This window comes from Lissotriton vulgaris, chromosome 7 (assembly GCF_964263255.1).
Source record: "Lissotriton vulgaris chromosome 7, aLisVul1.2, whole genome shotgun sequence".
NCBI classification, from domain to species: domain Eukaryota; kingdom Metazoa; phylum Chordata; class Amphibia; order Caudata; family Salamandridae; genus Lissotriton; species Lissotriton vulgaris.
The window spans coordinates 1,612,357,775-1,612,377,105 of NC_141695.1; the positions used below are offsets into that span (position 1 = coordinate 1,612,357,775).

The 19,331-nt window shown below is 46.4% G+C and overlaps 1 protein-coding gene across 1 annotated transcript in view; it reads left to right on the top strand.

Moving 5' to 3' along the window:
• The window catches only part of SLC12A5 (solute carrier family 12 member 5), an 814,812-nt gene that overhangs the window by 591,105 nt on the left and 204,376 nt on the right, over positions 1-19,331 (top strand). The window contains exons 10-11 of the mRNA XM_086932544.1: positions 18,245-18,343; positions 18,993-19,050. Of these exons, the coding sequence (XP_086788670.1) occupies positions 18,245-18,343; positions 18,993-19,050 (157 nt within the window). The remainder of the gene's footprint in view (positions 1-18,244; positions 18,344-18,992; positions 19,051-19,331) is intronic.

A 19,331-nucleotide genomic window follows, 5' to 3' on the forward strand; every position in this document is an offset into this window, starting at 1 on the left:
TCACCCATCAGTGTCCTATAAAGATTCACTCACCAGGGTTCTTTAGTGCTTCACTCAACATAGTCCTATAGTGCTTCATTCACAAGGGTTCTGTGGTGCTTTACTCACCAGGGTTCTGTAGAACTTCACCCACCAGGGGTCCTGTAAGAGCTTTCCTCACCAGGCTCTTGCAGCGCTTATCTTTCTGCAGGTTCCTAAAGTGCTTCTTTGGCCATGCTGCTGCAGCACTTGCCTCACATCAGGTTTCTATAGAGCTTTCCTCCTGCCAGTGCCTTCGGGCTCCTGTAGAGCTTCACCCACCAGAGTCCTCTAGTGCTTCGTTTACCAGGGTTCTATAGGGCTTCACTCACTAGGTTCATGTAGTGCTTCACTCACCATGGTTCTATAGTGCTTCACTCACTAGGGTCCTGTAGAGCTTCACTTACTAAGGTCCTGTAGAGCATCACCCACCAGGGTCCTCTAGTGCTTCACTCACCAAGGTTCTGTAGGGCTTCACTCACGAGGGTCCTGTAAGAGCTTCTCTCACCAGGCTCCTGCAGCGCTTCTCTTTCGTCAGGTTCCTAAAGTGCTTCTTTGGCCATGCTGCTGCAGCACTTGCCTCACATCAGGTTTCCATAGAGCTTTCCTCCTGCCAGTGCCCTCGGGCTCCTGTAGAGCTTCGCCCACCAGAGTCCTCTAGTGCTTCGTTTACCAGGGTTCTATAGGGCTTCACTCTCTAGGTTCATGTAGTGCTTCACTCACCATGGTTCTATAGTGCTTCATTCACTAGGGTCAGATTCCTGTAATGATTATGTCTGTCCAAGCTAGAACAGTGCCCAATTTGCACTGGGTTCCTGCTTTGTGTCGCTTCAATCTCCACGATCCTCGAGTGCTTCCCTCCCTCCATGGTCTTTTAGCGCTTTCCTTATTTCAAGCTTCTGGTGCATTTTGGAGCACAGCGTAGAAAAAACATTACTTAAGTATGGTGTGGTAACTCATTGTCATTTACAAGCAGCACATTATCGATTAAAAGGGCCACAAAATTAGCACCATGTTATTTTACTGATAAAACTAAACTTGAATGATAATGTGTGAGAATCTGCTTTCAGCAATTATTAATCATTTGCATATCAATTGCACATCATGTCTTGATTTGTTTTGATCCTATTGAAATCTTTGTTTCCATCACACTTCAGAATAACAAAAAATATGCTTCATTTCTGTTTTCTTAACTGCTCATATATTTTGAAATATTTGTACAGTTTATTTACCGGCATTTACATTTTGTTGTTTGAAAAAACACTGATATCCTACAGCTTCCCCGTTCATGCTTACTGAACCTGAGCAAGATTGTCAAAAAGTTCACTTAGAAAATGCTCAAAATTTGCAGTCAGAGAAAGAAAAGTAAATACCAATCTCCATGTTAAAAGAATAGGTAGCAATTTGTCAGAAGACACCCTGACATTTGGCCTCAGTCTTTGAACATAAAGCAAATGTCTCAAGATAAAAACAAAATGTAAAGACATCTTTATTGCTCCTTCATCTTCTGAACTTCAGCATGGGTATGTTTTCTGGGTTGCTGTGGCACCCCCAGGAGCCCTAATTCCAGCACCTATGGCTCAGCCAGTCTAGTTTATGAATCATGCTAGTCACCTGATGGGATGAAGTCTGAGCATGTGCTACACTGGACAAGCAAGATGGACTGGAGACAGCACCGGCAGTTTCAGTCAGTCTATCTCCTGGACTATCACACGTATTCGCACACATGCATAGGGTATGGATGCTGAAATATCATAAGAATGATCTAGCATCACACATACAACTTCATTATAATGGGTAACGTTGATAAGCGTTATTCCTATTGGGGCCTGGAAGGTCCTTAAGCATGGACCCTAGCAGGGGCCCTAGACTCTTCCCTTCAAGAACCAGAATCCTTCAAGTAGAACCTCTTATCTACAACTGTATGAGAGTAAGACACTTCCTTTCATTCACTACTCACCCAAATAACTTAATACTTGCTGTGTAGTGCCACCTGTGCTGCCAACAAAACCCTGACAAACTTCATACAAAGAATGTGTATTCTCAAACCCTTCTCTGACTGTGTTTATACGTGTACTCACCCTGCATGGGTTAATTGCCAAAGGAATTAAATCTGGCTTCCCCCGAAATCCGGCCCGACAGAACAGCTCTTGAAGGAGGCAGATCACATCATGCCTTACATTTATGAGCTTATTAACATCTCCTTCCAGAAGGGAGAAGTCCCCAGCAGCTGGAAACAAGCAATAGTACGCCCACTGAAAAAAAAAACATCAATAGACTCAGCAGTCTTAGAAAACTTGCATCCAATGTCGCTGCTACCATTTGTTGCTAAGAGTGCGGAAAAAATTGTTAATAAACAGCTAACTAATCATATCCAGGTAAATTACATATTACATCCCTCTCAGTCTGGCTTCAGAACAGCCCACTCGACAGAATCTGCTTTGCTCCTGGCTACTGAAAAAATGAGACGCTGTGCAGACGAGGGGCAGACGACAGCTCTGATTCCACTGGATCTAAGTGCGGCGTTCGATACCGTCTCACATGGGCTGCTTCTGCAGAGACTAGAGGAATGCAGCATAGAGGGTACCGTACTACAATGGATGACATCCTTCCTATTGCTACGAAGCTTCCAAGTGTTACAGCAGTTGCAACTTTCTAAGAGTATCGTGTAGCCGCAGGGAGTCCCTCAAGGGTCAATTTTGCTTCTCACACTATTCAACCTATATGTGGGACCACTGGCAGAATTAGTGGAAAAACATCAAGTTAATATCGTATCATCTGCTGGTGATACTCAGTTAACTCCTTCGGTGCTCATGACGGAGCGGTTCCGTCATGAGCGCCGGTTGGGCTGTGCTTATGACGGATCCGCTCCATCATGGCCCCGCCCGCTCAATAGAACCTTCAGCACAGCCCAAAAATTTGCGCCGCACTGAAGGGGTTAATTGTGAAATTATCTGGAAATAACAAAATAAAAGCACAAACTTCATCAGGTGCCTAGAAGAGGTAGCAGGATGGATGTCCGATCATTGCCTAAAATTGAATAGTAATAAAACAGAGGTGATGATAGTAGGCAATGCACGAGTTTATGGTCTTCTGCATGGTGGCCAGAAACCTTGGGACATGTCCAGATGCCAAAATCAGAAGTAAAAGATTTGGGAGTCATGTTTGAATCTAAACTGACCTTCGAAGCTCAGATTCGAAGGGTAGTGGGCAAATGCTTTGGAACCCTTAAAACCCTGAGGAAAATCCTGGACCTCCTTCCACCAAATGCAAGGAAAACCATAGTCCATGCGTTGGTAACACCTCAATTGGACTATGGTAATGTACTGTATCTGGGTGCTCCCAAAAGGGGGCTAGCCAAATTGCAGGTGGTGCAGAATGCGACCGCACGGCTGATATTGAATCTCCCTAGAAGAGCATCCGCTAGGAAAGCTCTGAAAGAACTGCACTGGCTGCCGGTGAGAGAAAGTGTCCTTTTTAAGTCCATGTGCTACTGCCATAAAATACTTGCAAAAAAGGGTGCCCGTTACCTACACCCCCTAATTCCTTAATATGTCCCAGGGCGCAACTTACGATCAGAAGGTAGGTCACTAGTGAAAGTTCCGAGAATTCGGAGCGCGAGAATGGGGGCCCGGTCCTTCAGCTATCTTGCAGCAAAATATTGGAATGGACTCCCAGAAACCATAAGAATGGAACCATGCGAAGGCCAATTTAGGAAGAAGCTAAAAACCTGGCTATTTTCCTCTGCATACTAAATTATAGAAGAATTATACGACTGCATTAGTTGGCAACTTATAGCTGAAGTGCTTAATGTAGGTCCTAGTTGTGAATCTGCTAGCGTGGGGACACGCCAGATGGCGTAACCATGCGCTTTAGAAATGTTAAATAAATAAATAAATAAATAATGCAAAATAAAACACTGTTGGTGTCAACTGTTGTCTCATTAATCCAATGTCCACTTCTAACTACACCCATGACCTCCACAACCTAATACTATACCAAGTTTTTGGCTGCATTCTAATCTCAGAAACATGAGTCTCTGAGTCTTCTCACCCTGCCTTCAAACACCCCACACACTAGGGGACCTCAAGAGAGAGGTGGAGGCAAAGCCACTCTACGCAAGGGTGCACTCCATCACTAGGTTGACCATTCACATCAGCAAAACCTTTGGATCTTTTGGTATATCTTTCCACCCTACACCCAAAAAAGCACTCAAACCCTTAACTGCTATCTCCCATCTAGTCTAGCCCACAGTTTCTTGGAAGAATTATCTTGGCACCCAGTCAACCCCTGGTCACTGAGGAGTTTGCCATCTAGCGAGAAGATCAATCTTTCCTGCCGTAGCCTCAGCCTGGGATTGCTGCCGGGCCCCATTTCACACTAAGGGCCACTGTGTAAACACAGTGCTATCCCAAGTCCTCAAATTCTCCAAACGTAGGGCCAGATTGAGAATTTGGCAGACAGGATATCTGTCACTTTGGTAACGGCGTAACCCATCCACCGAACTCAAAATCAGACCCTTCGCATCTCGCCAGTCGTCTGACCATCACTCTATCTCTTTTAGGATAGACATACTCTATCCTCTCCCAACAATTCATAAACACGCATGTAATTCTCAATTCTGAAACACTAAGAGGCAGTCTCAAGACAATGTCTATTTAGGTAATACCCACATACAATTAGTGCAAATAGGAATGAGTGTGCATTCTTTGCACTTTTAACTATAGGCAGTAGAATGTTTTGGGGTGAATTCACAAAGCACACAAAGGTGGACAAAACCTACTCATGTAGTAGTACTGCCTGTGCTCATAAATACTTTGGTAAATTGAGTAGCAGGGAGCTGAATAGAGTATCACCAAGGTAGATGTACAAATCATGGATCCTTTTTCGACCACCATCCTCAGGTGATCTGCAGAGCATGCTCAGTTAAAATGAGAATGAAAATCAATCTAGTTAATCCAAAGGAAATTACTCTTTTAGGAAATAAAGTAAAATTGCAGTGGAGCACCCAGAGCCCAAAAAATAACTATTGGCAATCCAAGTGAGACATATGCCGTTGTCACAATTCGGCCACTTGGTCACTAGTGGTCGTCACAAGGACACCAGCTGCAACTTAAAAAAAATTACCTGTACTGACTGCATGGATGGTAGAGACCACCTTGCACTTCCTAATAATTCTGATAAACCAGTGCACTGTATCTTGAATATTGTGAACTACAATTCGCAGAGGTCTGAGGGATGCCTCCTACCATTTCACTACCCAAGATTAGGTGGCCGAAGATTATTATTAGATGTGGCGGGGTCCCCAGATGCAACATCTCGCCTGTTTGCACCTTCATGTTTCCTTTTTAGGGGAATGTCCTTAAGTCGCAGGATTCAAGACAACTTAGCTTTTCGTTGAATGAGCTTAATAGCAATTTTGCTATTGAAGCATTTTTGCTTGCAAGGCATATCTGTCTTATGCTTTTTTCAGCGTTTGCTTCTGTTTTGAGGGCCTCTGCCCTTTCCCCTAGGATCCTGCTCTTGAGATATAGCAACAGTATGAATCTTCTGACCTTTTTTGTCTAGACCTTTCTTATTGTGCAGTGTTGCCCCTTTTGCTATCTGTGTAGTGGCTACTCTTAACAAAACGGTTACTGTTCTATCCCTGCTGGTTTCTTGTGTTCGCCTTAGACTGAAGGCATAGATGTCTGCTCCCATTGGTGGTTTCCTTGAGCTAACTCAGTCTGACATTGCAGTAGTAACTTGCTTGAATGACACAGAATACCCCTTTCTGCATATTAATACTTTATCATCCCAGTAGTAATTTCTGACCATTTCTACTCACTGGCTTGGTTGATTCTTTTTGTCACCTAATTGCCTTTCCACATTTGTCAGTACAATTCTATTTCTCCCTCTTGTCTGGCTATTTAGAATCTTACCTCCCTCCAAACCTCTGACAGTTAGTTACAAAGATGACAATATTTTGCCCTAATACTAGTATGTCTTTAGGGATGTCCATCAACCTACATTGAGGACCCAAATGTCTTCCGCCTTGCCATTTCGCTTCTGATGTGACAGCTGCCGCGAATTAATGGGTGATGGACTCTGAAAGCAGATGACAAAACAAAAGGAGCATCCGACTGCTTCAGTCTGTTTAGATAGGGCCAAAGGGAGTAAAAAATTGTAAAATAAAAAATTGATACTTGTATAGCGCACTACTCACCTGCAAGGGTCTCAAGGCGCTTGTACGAATACCGCTGTGGAACCCATCCTGGCTTTCCCTGTGAGGCGTCCACTCCTGGGCACCCCCAAGGTGGCGGCCAGGCATCCTTAGCGTTGTGGGGGCCATTGTGGAGATTAAGCAAGCTATTGCCCAGAGCTGCAGAGTGGGACTCCATGATTGGAATAGGCACAGAGGTGAGAATTATCAGGTCCGTGGAATTTTGAGCCCAAGACCCGCCAAGGCGGGGAATTGAACCCTGGTCCCGGGCTAGACCTCTGCATCAGGGTCTGCCGCTCTAATCATTGAGCCACACTTCTCCATCATTGAGCCACATTGAGCCAGTGACTGTGGTAATTCACTCTTCCTTCAACACAATCTCCTGTAAGGTAGATGGAAAAGGAGGAACCGAGGTACATGTGATTCCATCAGGGTGGCCTCTGAATTGATGTGGCAGCTTATAATGCTGTGCAAAACCTCACTAAGCGAATGATAACCTCTACTGTTGTGAAGGGTTGGTTATGCCACTAAACTACCGCTATGTTGTTAAGGGCGCCATGCAGGCAACCCACGGATCCACGCTGTCAATAGCTAGCACCACAGCGGCCTTGAAGGAGAGGGTACATTCACCATCATTAATTATTATTATTATTATTATTATTATTATTATTATTATTATTATTTATTTTTGTAAAGCGCGATAGTCACCCAGAGGTATCCCAGCGCTGAAGAACCCTGAATTCACCCGAACATCGGAGCACGAAACTGAGAAGGACAAGGGAAGAAAGGGGAAACTGGAGCAAAAAGGAGGGGGGGGGGGTGCAGGATTTAGGGAAAGAGATGAGTTTTTAACAGTTTCCTGAAGCGCAGGTATTGAGGTTCAAGACGTAGGTTCCGGGGAAGTGCGTTCCACAGGCGAGAGGCTTGAACCGAGAAACGTCTTCCTCCTGCTCGTGTTTTTCTGAATCTAGGAATGGTGGTAAAGTTTTCTGCATTGGAGCGGAGGGGCCTGGAGTTCCTATAGGGGGTGACCAGTTTGCTGAGAACAGGAGGGCCTTGGTTCTGCAGCGTTTTGTGAACGAGACATAGGGCTTTAAATTTGACTCTCTCCCTAATAGGGAGCCAATGGAGAAGTTTGAGAGCGGGCTTGGCAGATGATCTGGCCGGGGTGTTAGTGATGATCCGGGCGGCCGCGTTCTGAATTGTCTGCAATTTAGTAAGGGTCGCTTCGGGGGCACCCAGATAAATCACGTTGCTATAGTCCAGTCTCGATATTATGAGGCCTTGGACTAAAAGTTTTTGGGATTTAGGGGGGAGAAGGGGCAGGACTTTCCTCAGAGATTTTAAGAGGCCGAAGCACGTCCCTGCCACCTTCTTGGCTTGTGAGGTGAAGGAGAGATCGGAATCGATCCACACCCCCAAGCTTTTCACCTCTTCCTTAGGGTCAGGGGGCGGACCCAAACAGGCTGGCCAGCTGTCCAAGGGGAGTGAGGCTCCTTTTGGGCCAAGTAAAAGGACCTCGGTTTTTGTCCCGTTGAGTTTTAGGGCTGATCTGTTCATCCAGTGGTGCACCTGCGTAAGACAGTTGAACAGGTCAGCTTTCTGCTGCTTGGGATGGGACAAAGACACCACTAGTTGAGTGTCGTCGGCGTAGCTGACGACGCTCACTCCGAAAGGGATGATAACCTCCTCCAATGTGGACATATAGATATTAAATAAAGTGGGGCTCAGGGAGGAGCCCTGAGGGACACCACATTGGAGGGGCATTTCGGAGGAGCGGGCGTTCTTTTCCCAGATTTGGTAGGAGCGTTGGGCCAGGAAAGATGAAAGCCAAGATAAGGCTGTTCCTTTCACTCCCATCCTAGTCAGTCTTTCGATAAGTAGTTGGTGGTCGACTGTATCGAACGCTGCACTAAGGTCGAGGAGGATCACTGCCACTGATCCTCCCCCATCCAGTAGTGCTCTTGCCTCCTCTACAGCAGCCAGAAGGGCTATATCCGTGCCCTGTCCAGGTCGAAAACCTGTCTGGGAGCTTTTTAATTTATTATTAGTTTCTAGGAAGTGAGAGAGTCTCCTATTGACCAGTTTTTCTGCGACCTTGCTTACTCCAGGCAGAAGGGAGATGGGTCGGTAGTTAGCCATATTCTCGGGGTCCAAAGTAGGTTTCTTCAGCAGGGCTTTTACCACCGCCTTCTTCCAGCTTGGGGGTACAGCTCCTTGTTGGAGAGAGGTATTAATCAAGCGGGTAAGGGGCGGGATGATAGTAGGGGTTACCTCTTTAAGGATATGGAGAGGAGCAGGATCACTGGGGGAGCCGCTCTTCATCGAGTTGAGCACATTTCTCACCTCGTCCACCGTGACCTGGCCCCACGTGGACAGGCAGGTGGTAGTGTGTGGGCAGGCGATATTTTCCTCAGGACTGGAGGGGGGGATAGATTCCAGAATTAGTCTGATTTTGTCGTGGAAGAAGTTGGCCAGTTTCTGGCATTTTTCCAGATCGGCTTCAGGATCGGCAATGGGTCTTGTTTCTTGTCTTTGGGGTTTAGACAGCTCTTTAAGGATGACGTATGCTTCCTTACTGGAGCAGCCTGCGTTCTCTATTCTCTCCTGAAAAAACATGCTTTTGGTTTTATGGCAGGAAATAATCATGGCCGAGGCAGACCAGACAAAACGATTTGATGCCGGATCCGAGTGATCAAGGATATGACAAAGTCTAGATTCCATTCTCCCTAGGGATCCAGGCTGTGTATCCTTGGGCACACAACCATGAATGGACTGATTCTGAGCTGTTCTGTGAGATTACACCGGATTGAAACCACTCTATAAACTCTGCCCTGGCAGTACTCCACCTTCGCAGTTCAAGACAAGGACCCAATGACGTTTCAGCTGGTCTAGAGCATCCGTAATCCATACAGATCCATCTAGTTATGAACCCCTCTATGCTTCTTCAGGGCTCAATGATAATGTTTATGTGCACCAAGCTTTAATCTTCTTTGGATGCTTAAAATGGGGATACATCCTTTACAACGTAACTGGTACAACGCGGTACCGTTACGACGCAGCTTTAACAACGAAAGGTATTACAACGACTTTCGCTGGAGGGCGCTCTAGGATAGAGGATAGTTTAATTTACTATCCAATACCTTCCCTACTATCCACGGGGACTGGTGTTGGAATAGTAAATTAAACTATTCACTATCATCGCCCCCCCAACGCAATTCGTTGTAACGACTTGCGTTGTTAAAACTGCGTCGTAAAGGGACGCGTTGTAACGGTACGCGTTGTACCATCATACAACCCTTAAAATGCATGAGTCTGTCAATTATGGAGATTACAGCACCTCCTGTCCATGCGGAGATGTTGTTAAAGTGGCAAATGCTCTGCCAAACACTCGGGGTGCTGAGTGGATATTTCCCTCGTCGAAGCAGAGAAATCTTTAAAGAGGGTCACAAGCTAGCATCATGGTGATTGGTGGTAGAAAGAAATGCACATGGGTATGCCACCTAGACCACACATCTGCCAACATTTCCATGATAAGAAACAGTATCACCAACAATGAGTCAGGATGTTGTGATCCAGTACTAAGTGATAATCTCAAGTCATTTTAGGGCCAGAAATGTGTGCAATGCAAACTCTTGTACCGATAGAGGCATTAAACTGACTCATCTGAACAGCATAAATGGAAGTTTTTGCAAAAGTTCAGCCCTTTTGGACAGGTGGTAGTGAGTGGATGGAAAGAGTCTTCTGAGTTTGCAGATATCTCCATGGTCCCTACCTATCATAACTTGGTTAACACCTTGCGTGTGGCGTCGATTTCCCCCCGGTGCTGCACGTTCCATTCCTGGGTGTGGTCGTGATGGAACCATTCCGTCATCCGCACAGCTGAACCGTGAGGCATGACGGAATGGTTCCGTCACAAGCATCGAAGGGGTTAAACCACTTGAAGGGACCCATAGGGAAAAATCCCCAACAGGCGGCGCCTGCAAAAATGTTTTATGTAACTGGGCCACTTACAGAAAAACATATTTTGCACTTCTCCAGAGTTGCCATTAGCCTCATTTTGGCTATAGAAAATTGAGAGTATCTGGAAATTGAATATTTACTGACCATCTGTGAGCTGAATACATCAGAGAAAATAACCAGGCTTTCTGCATCAGAACCCTCTTGGCTGAAGCTGGATCCCCGAAGGATGAGGGAAAGGAAGGGGATGCTTGCACGCTTTTGCTGCCTTTTGAAGTATTGCACCCAGTTGGACAATAAACATTTCCATGAAGAGCACTTTGAGCAGGTGGTCCTTGCTTGCTGGACCCACCTTCGAGTCTTCAAAACAGACTTGGCATCAAGCTGCGACAGACGCGGCCAACCTTTCGACATAGATTTCAGGACATCAGAATGCAGATTAGCCATAAACTGCACCTGTTTCTACATTAGGACAACAATGCCAGTCTGGTCCCCCACAACTACCCTCTCCTTCTTCAGCAATAATCTGATAAGCCCAGCAACATGGAGAAGAGCTTAAGATTCAGACCACATACATGCTGGCATAGCAATAAATTCTGGTTGAATCATAAATTTCTTTTTCACGCATGGTAAGCCGATCTGTCGGTTCATGCGGTAAAGACTCGTCCTTGTAAATTGAACAGGATTGAGTCAACATTCAGTGAATCTAGAAATGTGCTGCTTTACTCTTCTAGGTGTATGTATGCACCAGAAACAGCTTCCCACACACATCACTTCTCCTTTCACGGTCCACGCAATATTTTGCGGAATGGATGGCATGGAGCGAGGGCTATGCTCTGCGCACTAGCGGAAGATGACGACTTTTGTTGCCAACCTCGTTCCCCTCTCGGAATCCTTTGCCTCTGGTTACAGCGGACTCCTCTCGCATAATGAATTGTAATGTAGGCATAGCCTCCATTATGTGCTCTCAGAGTCAATTAACTGTGCAACCTTCTCTCCCTTAATGTCCATACACCCTGTTCTGCAAGTCTGATTAGAGGGGCAGTTGGCCAGATGGGCCATCTAGTCCTGCGCGACTCAGGCGTTCTTGGATGGGAGAGTTGGAATGTGGGTGGAGTGGCGTGATACTTATTTGTCCTTCATTGGTCAGTCATCGCAATGTCTTTTCAAGGGTAGTAATTTTTGGAATGCGGCATAGCTTTCTCACAATAAGCACTAGCAATTTTAATCACAACTCTTATGACTGCTTTTAAATCACTGGAGTGTGTCTAGTTTAGAGAGGTTTAAGGAAGCCAATGCAGGCCATAAAGATCAATGTTCTGGTATTGTGGGATTGATTGTTCATGACTGGCTAGTGTGATGGAGATGCGTTAAAGTTGAGGGTGAGGCCTATGTTTCACTGTGGCGATGTTCAGCCCTGATGGGGAAAGCATGAGGGTGGTGGTGAGGAAGAGGGTTTTGTTGGTAACTCCAGACCACAGTCACCCAATTTTCTGTATTCTTGAAGGCCTTTAAGTGATCATCTGATTACCTCTGTCCTTGAAGCCATTTGCGCAGTTACTCATGATGGCATAATCGCTCATACTCATGGCTGAAGATGGACACATTGCGTCATCCATTTTTCAGTGGTCTGGAGGCAAGAGGCAGGTACTAATCTAGGTGCTGGAGAGGGTGTCCTGCTGCCTTTCTGTCTTCCCTTTGGCTTCCTCTTCCCATCTCCCTTATACTCTTCACTTAAGTCTTCGTTAGGATCTAGTTGATCCATGCAGACATTATTTTATTCTATCAGACAATTTTTCATGGCAGCTGTCAACTTATCCTAATTACCACTTCCTTCTATACAGAGACCTCCTTTACACCTAACCTTCTGTGCCACCATCTCTATATATCAGCCATCTTGCATAATATCCCCTCTTAACATGTAACATTGGTGTACCACCACCAAATGCATAGATCATCTCTATACAATAGCCCCCATTATGCCTAACCATCTCTACCATCACCCATAATATATCACTCCTTTCTGATCAGTAACACCTCACTCTGCTGTGCCACCTCCACCCACACATCAGTCATTTCTGTACAATCACCCCCTTGGGTGTAACTTTTATGACCACAATCATCAATACCATTAAACATGCATCAATTATTTTCCGTTCAGTGACCTCATTGGTACCTAACTTTATGCATCACGATCCTGTGACGTCACATCCTTCTGTATCCCAGTATTTCCAGTCTCATCCAGTCCAATACGCCCAACCCTTTCTATTCCACCAGGCCCATCTCCCCCCCCCCCCCCCCCCCCAAAAAAATGCGGTTGAGAATGTGTGCCCTTCCCACGCATGTAGACAGACCTTAGTGCCGGTGGATGACGGAACGGACAGGTGCTGTCTGTACCGCGTGCGAAACCTGGCACGCGCACCTCGGGGAACACCTGTCGGTGCGAAACTGACAGACAGGCGAACCCAGGAGAGGCACGTCGAGGCGACAACATGGCGACGTAGACGCCAGGCACGTGCTGCGTATACCTGGAAATGCAAGTCGACACCCTGCGCTCACGCGCCGCCGCATCACTGCCGCCGAACCTCGGCCCCGCCAGTGCATTTGTAATTCTCCCGTGTTATCATAACACCTCTCTGTAATTATTTTTTAATTACTTTACACTGTTTGAGGCAATTAGGAGGCGATGAGAGCTCCCACATTCACACTTCCCGGGCATAATGATCTGCTTTGCCGCAATATTAGGAGAGACTGTGAAACCACCAGGGAGAGTGGGGGCGGGGGTGGAAGGGGAAGGGGCGAGAGCACAAGGGATGAGGAGATTGGCAGGTGGAATGGAGAGGAGAAGGAGCCGTGGGGAGGGGATAGGACAAGGTCACACATAGAAAGCAGAAGATAAACGTCGAGTGCTCCGAGAGGAGGATGGTGATGGGACACGGAAGAGAGCTTTTTGTGGTTCGAAATTACAGGCAAACAATGGCATTGCATGAGCAACTGAAGCTGGGATTCTGGAGGCCCCAACTGTTTCTCATAGAATGTGACCGTGGGCGCCATTTTGTGCGTCCCAATTGTGGTATTTGGGTCCTAGGCCCTCATAATGGTAAAATGAGGTGGCGCAGACACAGGTGTAATAGTTGGTTAACTGGCCATGAGCACGTGCGCTCAGCCACTTTTATTTAGCAGAGTCATCTGACTGACGACGCCTGTAGTGGGTGTTCAGTGTGTGTTCCAACATACTGCAACACTAGAACGTATCCCTCCGATACTGCACCAATATGAAAGTACGTCCCAGTCAGTAGGGCATTGTGGGGTCTTGAAGAATGAATGCCCCTCCCCGTGCTCGGGTATATCCTGGATACTGGGGCCCTATTGGCTCTTTGCAGACACAGGATTGTCGCAAATAGGAGGATAAAGCACCAAAAGTAAGGGTGCAACGCCAAATGTTTGATGGGCCCGTACTCACACACTGGAGGAAGGTGCTTTGAGGAACCAAGGAAGCCTTCCATTTTTGTGTGGCTCTGGAATATATCGACCAGGATATTGTGGGGTACTAAAATCGCGACTGAATATAGAGGTACAATGGGGCTTATATACAAGCCCCTTGCGCAGCCAGCACAATACTTTTTGTGATGCATAGCTGCACATTTTGCTGACCTATATTTACAAGGACACGAAAAGCCACCCTGCCTGGCTTTTCGGTTCCTTGTAATTACATCCCCTTTACTCGCAGCACTTTGCGTGAAAGGGGCGTTACATGGGTGTTGTTGTAAGTATTCCCACATAACACCCATGGAACCTGAGACATTCCCAGATTTACGAGAAATCATAAAGCTGGGAATGCATCAGAATGCTACGCCTTCCCAGGGGAGTCGTAGGCAGGCACAAGGAGGAGAAATGTTTTAATTTCTCCTTGTTTTCTGCAGCATTCTGCAGCACGCATAGAAAGAGGAAATCACCTCTCGTGATTGTTGTGAAAGAAGGTGTCCCTTCCCTCCCAAAAACAATCTCCCCGCAATGCAGGCACCCTTGCACCATGGTGCAAGGGTGCCTGCATCTGCGCATGGCAGCCAATTGTGCACCAGCGCAGGCGGAGCACAGGGATCCCTCATGTCCTTGTAGATATGACGCATCCCTCAGCTTTGTAAGTGGCTCAGCAAAATGGCTTGTGGCACCGCGCTGAGTCATTTGTTGTAAGTAAGGCCCAAATATCAGAAGGTAAGTATAATAGATTTTCTATACCTAACTCCACATATATGTACCATGACGATATATGTATTCAAGGTGAGTCGTAGGTGTGGAGTAGGGAACAGTAAATCTATTCTACCCTCTGTGCTCTTACCTTCCGATATGTTGTCCCTTGATATTTTGTCCACCATATTAACATGGCACAACATGCTTGTACTCGATGTTCGAGTGTACAGTCGTTCCACTTGAGCTCCGACTGATGGTCTTCTGGGATCTGTGGTGGCACAGCTCTGATTGATCAGTCAAGCATGCACAGTCAGACTCCAGCAGTGACAAGGGCATGGGCGACAGCTGGTTTGGCTGGCAAGGGAGAATGAAGAACAACTTGTTCCCACTCTGACACGTCCACAGTGATGTTTTTGGTTTCCATGTGTTGCTTACAGCATTGGCTTTTGACTCCATGATACACAGGGATCCTACAAAACCTCACCCCTGACCTTCATTCTTCTCATTAAAATCTGTGCCCTCTCATAACCAAGTGCACCTCATTTTCAAATCTAATAGTGACAAAGGGACACACATCCTTGCTGGGATGTTTTGTGTATTCCCCTAACGACTACAGAAATACTATAGGGTCCTAAGTCACTTTGTGCAGAGTGAATGGTACCCAGTTGTATTCTTTGTGAGGAAGAACTCGTCAAGGGACAGGCGACACACAGACATCTTTGTAGGAGGCCCAGTTTCCCAGAATTGTGACTCGAGGCAAGTAGTAATGGATAGGTGATAACCACTGGTTGACTAGACATCTTGCGTCCCTTGGAATCATAGCTAGACTCTGTGGCGTATCCGGCACATCACTAATGTAGCAAACATACTCAGATTGTCATCACGCAAGTAGCCTTTCTTACAAACATACACCTATGAATGGGTTCCCGTTTACCCGGTTTTGTTCCCTCATACACCCTTTGTTGTGGAACAAGCTGTGCGTGCTATAGGGATCACCTTGAGGTACTTTCGACTCTTGTATCGGACCCAGATGTTATTTCTGTTGCCAACCATGTGGGCACCTCAGTCAGTTCGTTGACAGTTACTCGCTTGAGATAGGGAACGAATAACACCTCTAGATCGGAATAGGAATATTCGTTGGTGTCTGAGGAGTGGCAGTTCTGTGGGTGTATGAGGAGTGCTGTGTCTGTCTGTGGTTATATAGTGCCATGTCCGGGTGCTTGAGGAGTGCCTTGTCCCTCGGGTTTGAGGAGGGCAACGTCCGTGACTGTTTATATAGTGCAATGTCCATGGGTGCTTGCGGGCTGTGTGTTTGAGGAGTGCCATATCCGTAGGTGTTTGTGGAGTGCCATGCCTGTTGGTGCTTGTCCATGGATGTTTGTAGAAAGTCATATTCATTGGTGTTTGAGGAGTGCCAGGTCTGTGGGTGTATGAGGAGTGCCGAGTCTGTGATTGTTTATATAGTGCCATGTCCGGGTGCTTGAGGAGTGCCATGTCCCTGGGGTTTGAGGAGTGCCACGTCCGTGGCTGTTTATATAGTGCAATGTCCATGGGTGCTTGCGGACTGTGTGTTTGAGGAGTGCCATATCCCTAGGTGTTTGTGGAGTGCCATGCCTGTTGGTGCTTGAAGAGTGCCATGTCCCTGAGGTTTGAGGAGTGCCACGTCCGCGGCTGTTTATATAGTGCAAATGTCCATAGGTGCTTGCGGGCTCTCCTCTGTGTTTGAGGAGTTCCATATCTCTAGATGTTTGTGGAGTGCCATGCCTGTTGGTGTTTGATGAGTGCCATGCCCATTGATGTTTGTAGAAAGTCATATTCATTGGTGTTTGAGGAGTGCCAGGTCTGTGGATATTTGAGGAGTACTGTCTCTGTCGGTGTTTATATAGTGCCATATCCGTGTGCTTGAGGAGTGCCATGTCCCTGGGGTTTGAGGAGAACCATGTATGTGGTTGTTTATATAGTGCAATGTCCATGGGTGCTTGTGGGCTGCCATCTCTCTGGGTATTTGAAGAGTACCATGTCCCTGGGTGTGTGTGGAGTGCCATGTCTATTGGTGTTTGAGGACTGTTGAGCAAGGGGAGTGCAGTTCCTAGAGAGGGGATGAAAGGGGAAGGGGAAAAGACAAATCTTTTGTCATGTTGCCCTTACACACCCCGAAAGGTGTCATGCTTCATCATTGGGACTTGCTCCTCGTCGGGCCGGCGCTGCAATGCTCGACGGGCTCACTGTTTCCGGGGCTCTTTGTCGGAGATCTTTTTTGAAGAAGCCGTTGGGTGCGTGCGGGTTTGGGGGCAGTGGGAGGTTGTGTGCACGTGAGGGGTGATCTAAAATAGGTCAGGGTCAGTACTAATCTAAAAAAATGCATTGGTTAAGGTAAATCCTGCCTAAATAAAAAATGAAGTGGACCACCTGTTGGAATGTGATTTTCCTAGAGGGCAGTCTGTAAGGTGGGGTTGATATGTTTTGTGCCTAGTTCTTCCAAAGGGATTGGGTGGCACTTCTTCAGAACCTATGTGAAATGTGGTGCACAACTAGAGACAGGCTCCAAGACTTTTGAAGGTAGCCTGGTGTGGGGCCCTAGTAGTCCTGTACTGGGCGTATTCGAGACCCGTTGTACAGGAGCTACGGCCCGACGGGGTTGTAAGGGAGCACGATTTTGCTCCAGTCAGAGGGATGGCGACAACTTGCTTGTGAGTCTACCCTCGCTCCAGTTCCCCGGTGTTTGAGGTGTATCATGTCCTTTGTAGAGTGCCATGTTCCTGGGTGTTTGTTGAGGGCCATGCTCTTGGGTGTTTGTGAGGTGCCACATTTGTCGATGTTTGTGGAGTACCAGGTCAGTGGGTGTTTGAGGAGTGCTGTGTCTGTCGGTGTTTATATAGTGCCATGTCTGGGTGCTTCACGAGTGCCATGTCCCTGGGGTTTGAGGAGTGCCATGTCCGTAGTTGTTTATATAGTGCAATGTCGGTGGGTGCTTGCGGGCTGCCATCTCCCTGGGTAATTGAGGAATGTTGTTTTTGCTTGTAAAGTGGCATGTCACTGTCTGTGGTTTTTTGCGGAGTGCCATGTCTGTGGGTGTTTGAGGACAGCCATGAATGGGGGTGTTTGTAGAATGCTATGTCAGTGGGTGTTTGAGGCATGCAAAGTCCGTGTGTGTTTGAGGAGAGCCGTAAGTGGGGTTGTTTGTAGAGTGCTATGTCAGTTAGTGTTTGAGGCATGCCATATCCGTGGGTGTTTGAGGCATGCCTTGTCTGTTGGTGTAAGTGGAATGCCATGTACAGTGGGCGTTCAAGGAGTGCCATGTCTGTGGGTGCTTGAGGAGTGCTGTTTCTGCAGGTGTTTATGTAGTGCCACGTAGGGGGTGTTTGAGGGATGCCATATCCCTGGGGTTTGGGGAGTGCCACGTCCATGTGCGTTTGTGGAGTGCCTTGTCTGTTGGGATTTGAGGAGTGCCATGTGCGTAGGTATTTATGGAGTGCCATTTTGGTTGGTGTTTGCAAAGGGCCATATGTGTGGGTGTTGCTTTAAAATGTAATTGTCATCTTATCTAAATTATTATGTTTATTTTTAGGTGCAAGAGTAGTCAGATCTGTCCTCGTTTTCACTGTTTCCAAAGGCCCTGCCCTTTGATATGAGTGTAATTTATCTTCTATTCAGGTTTTTACAAACCTGATTGTTTTAGTTATCATTTCACAGAATGTATGAGAGATATTTGCCATACAGTCTTGCACAACTGCATCACTGTGCTTGGGGGAAGCAGCTGTGGTGGACTGTTGTGGATATCCTGTTGTCGTAACCGTTCATCCCATGAGTCTCTTGATGCAAATCTTAATATTGCTTGTGCTCTCTCTCTCTCTCTCTCTCTCTCTCTCACAGGAATCATGGCTGGGTCGAACAGGTCTGGCGATCTGAGAGATGCTCAGCGGTCCATCCCAACAGGGACCATAATGGCCATCGCTACAACATCTTTTGTCTGTATCCTTTTAGAGACCTATGTCTCAATGGGGTTTGATTGTAAACCATAGAGTCCAGCCTTGCGACTCTCCCAAGAACTAAGGCAAAATTAACTATTCCTAGATTGGCTAATGGGGTTCTACCACCCTCCTACTCATATACAATATGATGTCTGGAATATGTAAGGTATATTTGATACAGATCCACATGCCGCATGAGTAGACGTGGCATCTATGGCTTTTGTGGTACATGCTTTACCTAAGGATTAGAAAGAAGTAAGGGTAGGAGTCTGCTTTGCACCAGTTGTTTCTTCTTTCCCTTGTCTTAAATTTTATGATTTGTCTGGTGAATTCTTCTGTATTCTCAACTTTGGAGACATTGAATGATCCTTGTTTTCTCTTTTGAGTAGTTTTTGTAAGATTAAGGGCCTGATTTAGATCTCGACCGACAGTTACTCCATCACAGCAGTGATGGATATCCCGTCCGCCGAAATATAAATTCCATTATATCCTGTTTGGATTTATATATCGGCAGACGGGATAGCCATCACCCTTGCGACGGAGTAACACTTCCACCGAGATCTAAGTCAGGCCGTAAGATTTTTTTCCTTGTCTTCTTAGTCTCTGAAACTGCTCTCTGCTCTAAGCTTTTCTCCTTCACCGTTCTCCAGATATGACCACCGTTGTCCTTTTCGGTGCCTGCATCGAAGGTGTTGTGCTCCGCGACAAGTAAGTACCATTTATGTGCCAAAATGCTTCCGGGAAACTATGGTGAAGTCATTGCCCCCATGGGAAATTGTGTTTCCTGCATAGTCGTTGCTTTTATTCACATTTTTTGGGGCAAGAGCCAATTTTTGTTAAGACTTTGAAGTTCATATTGTTGTCAAATGAATGTCCCAGAAGCAGTAAGGAAGATAATGATAATTTCTCTTTTGTGCTCTGGACTTTTATGTTCATGTTTGTGTTCGTTCAGCTGCCAAACTGAACTTCTGTTCTACTTTTCATTGTTA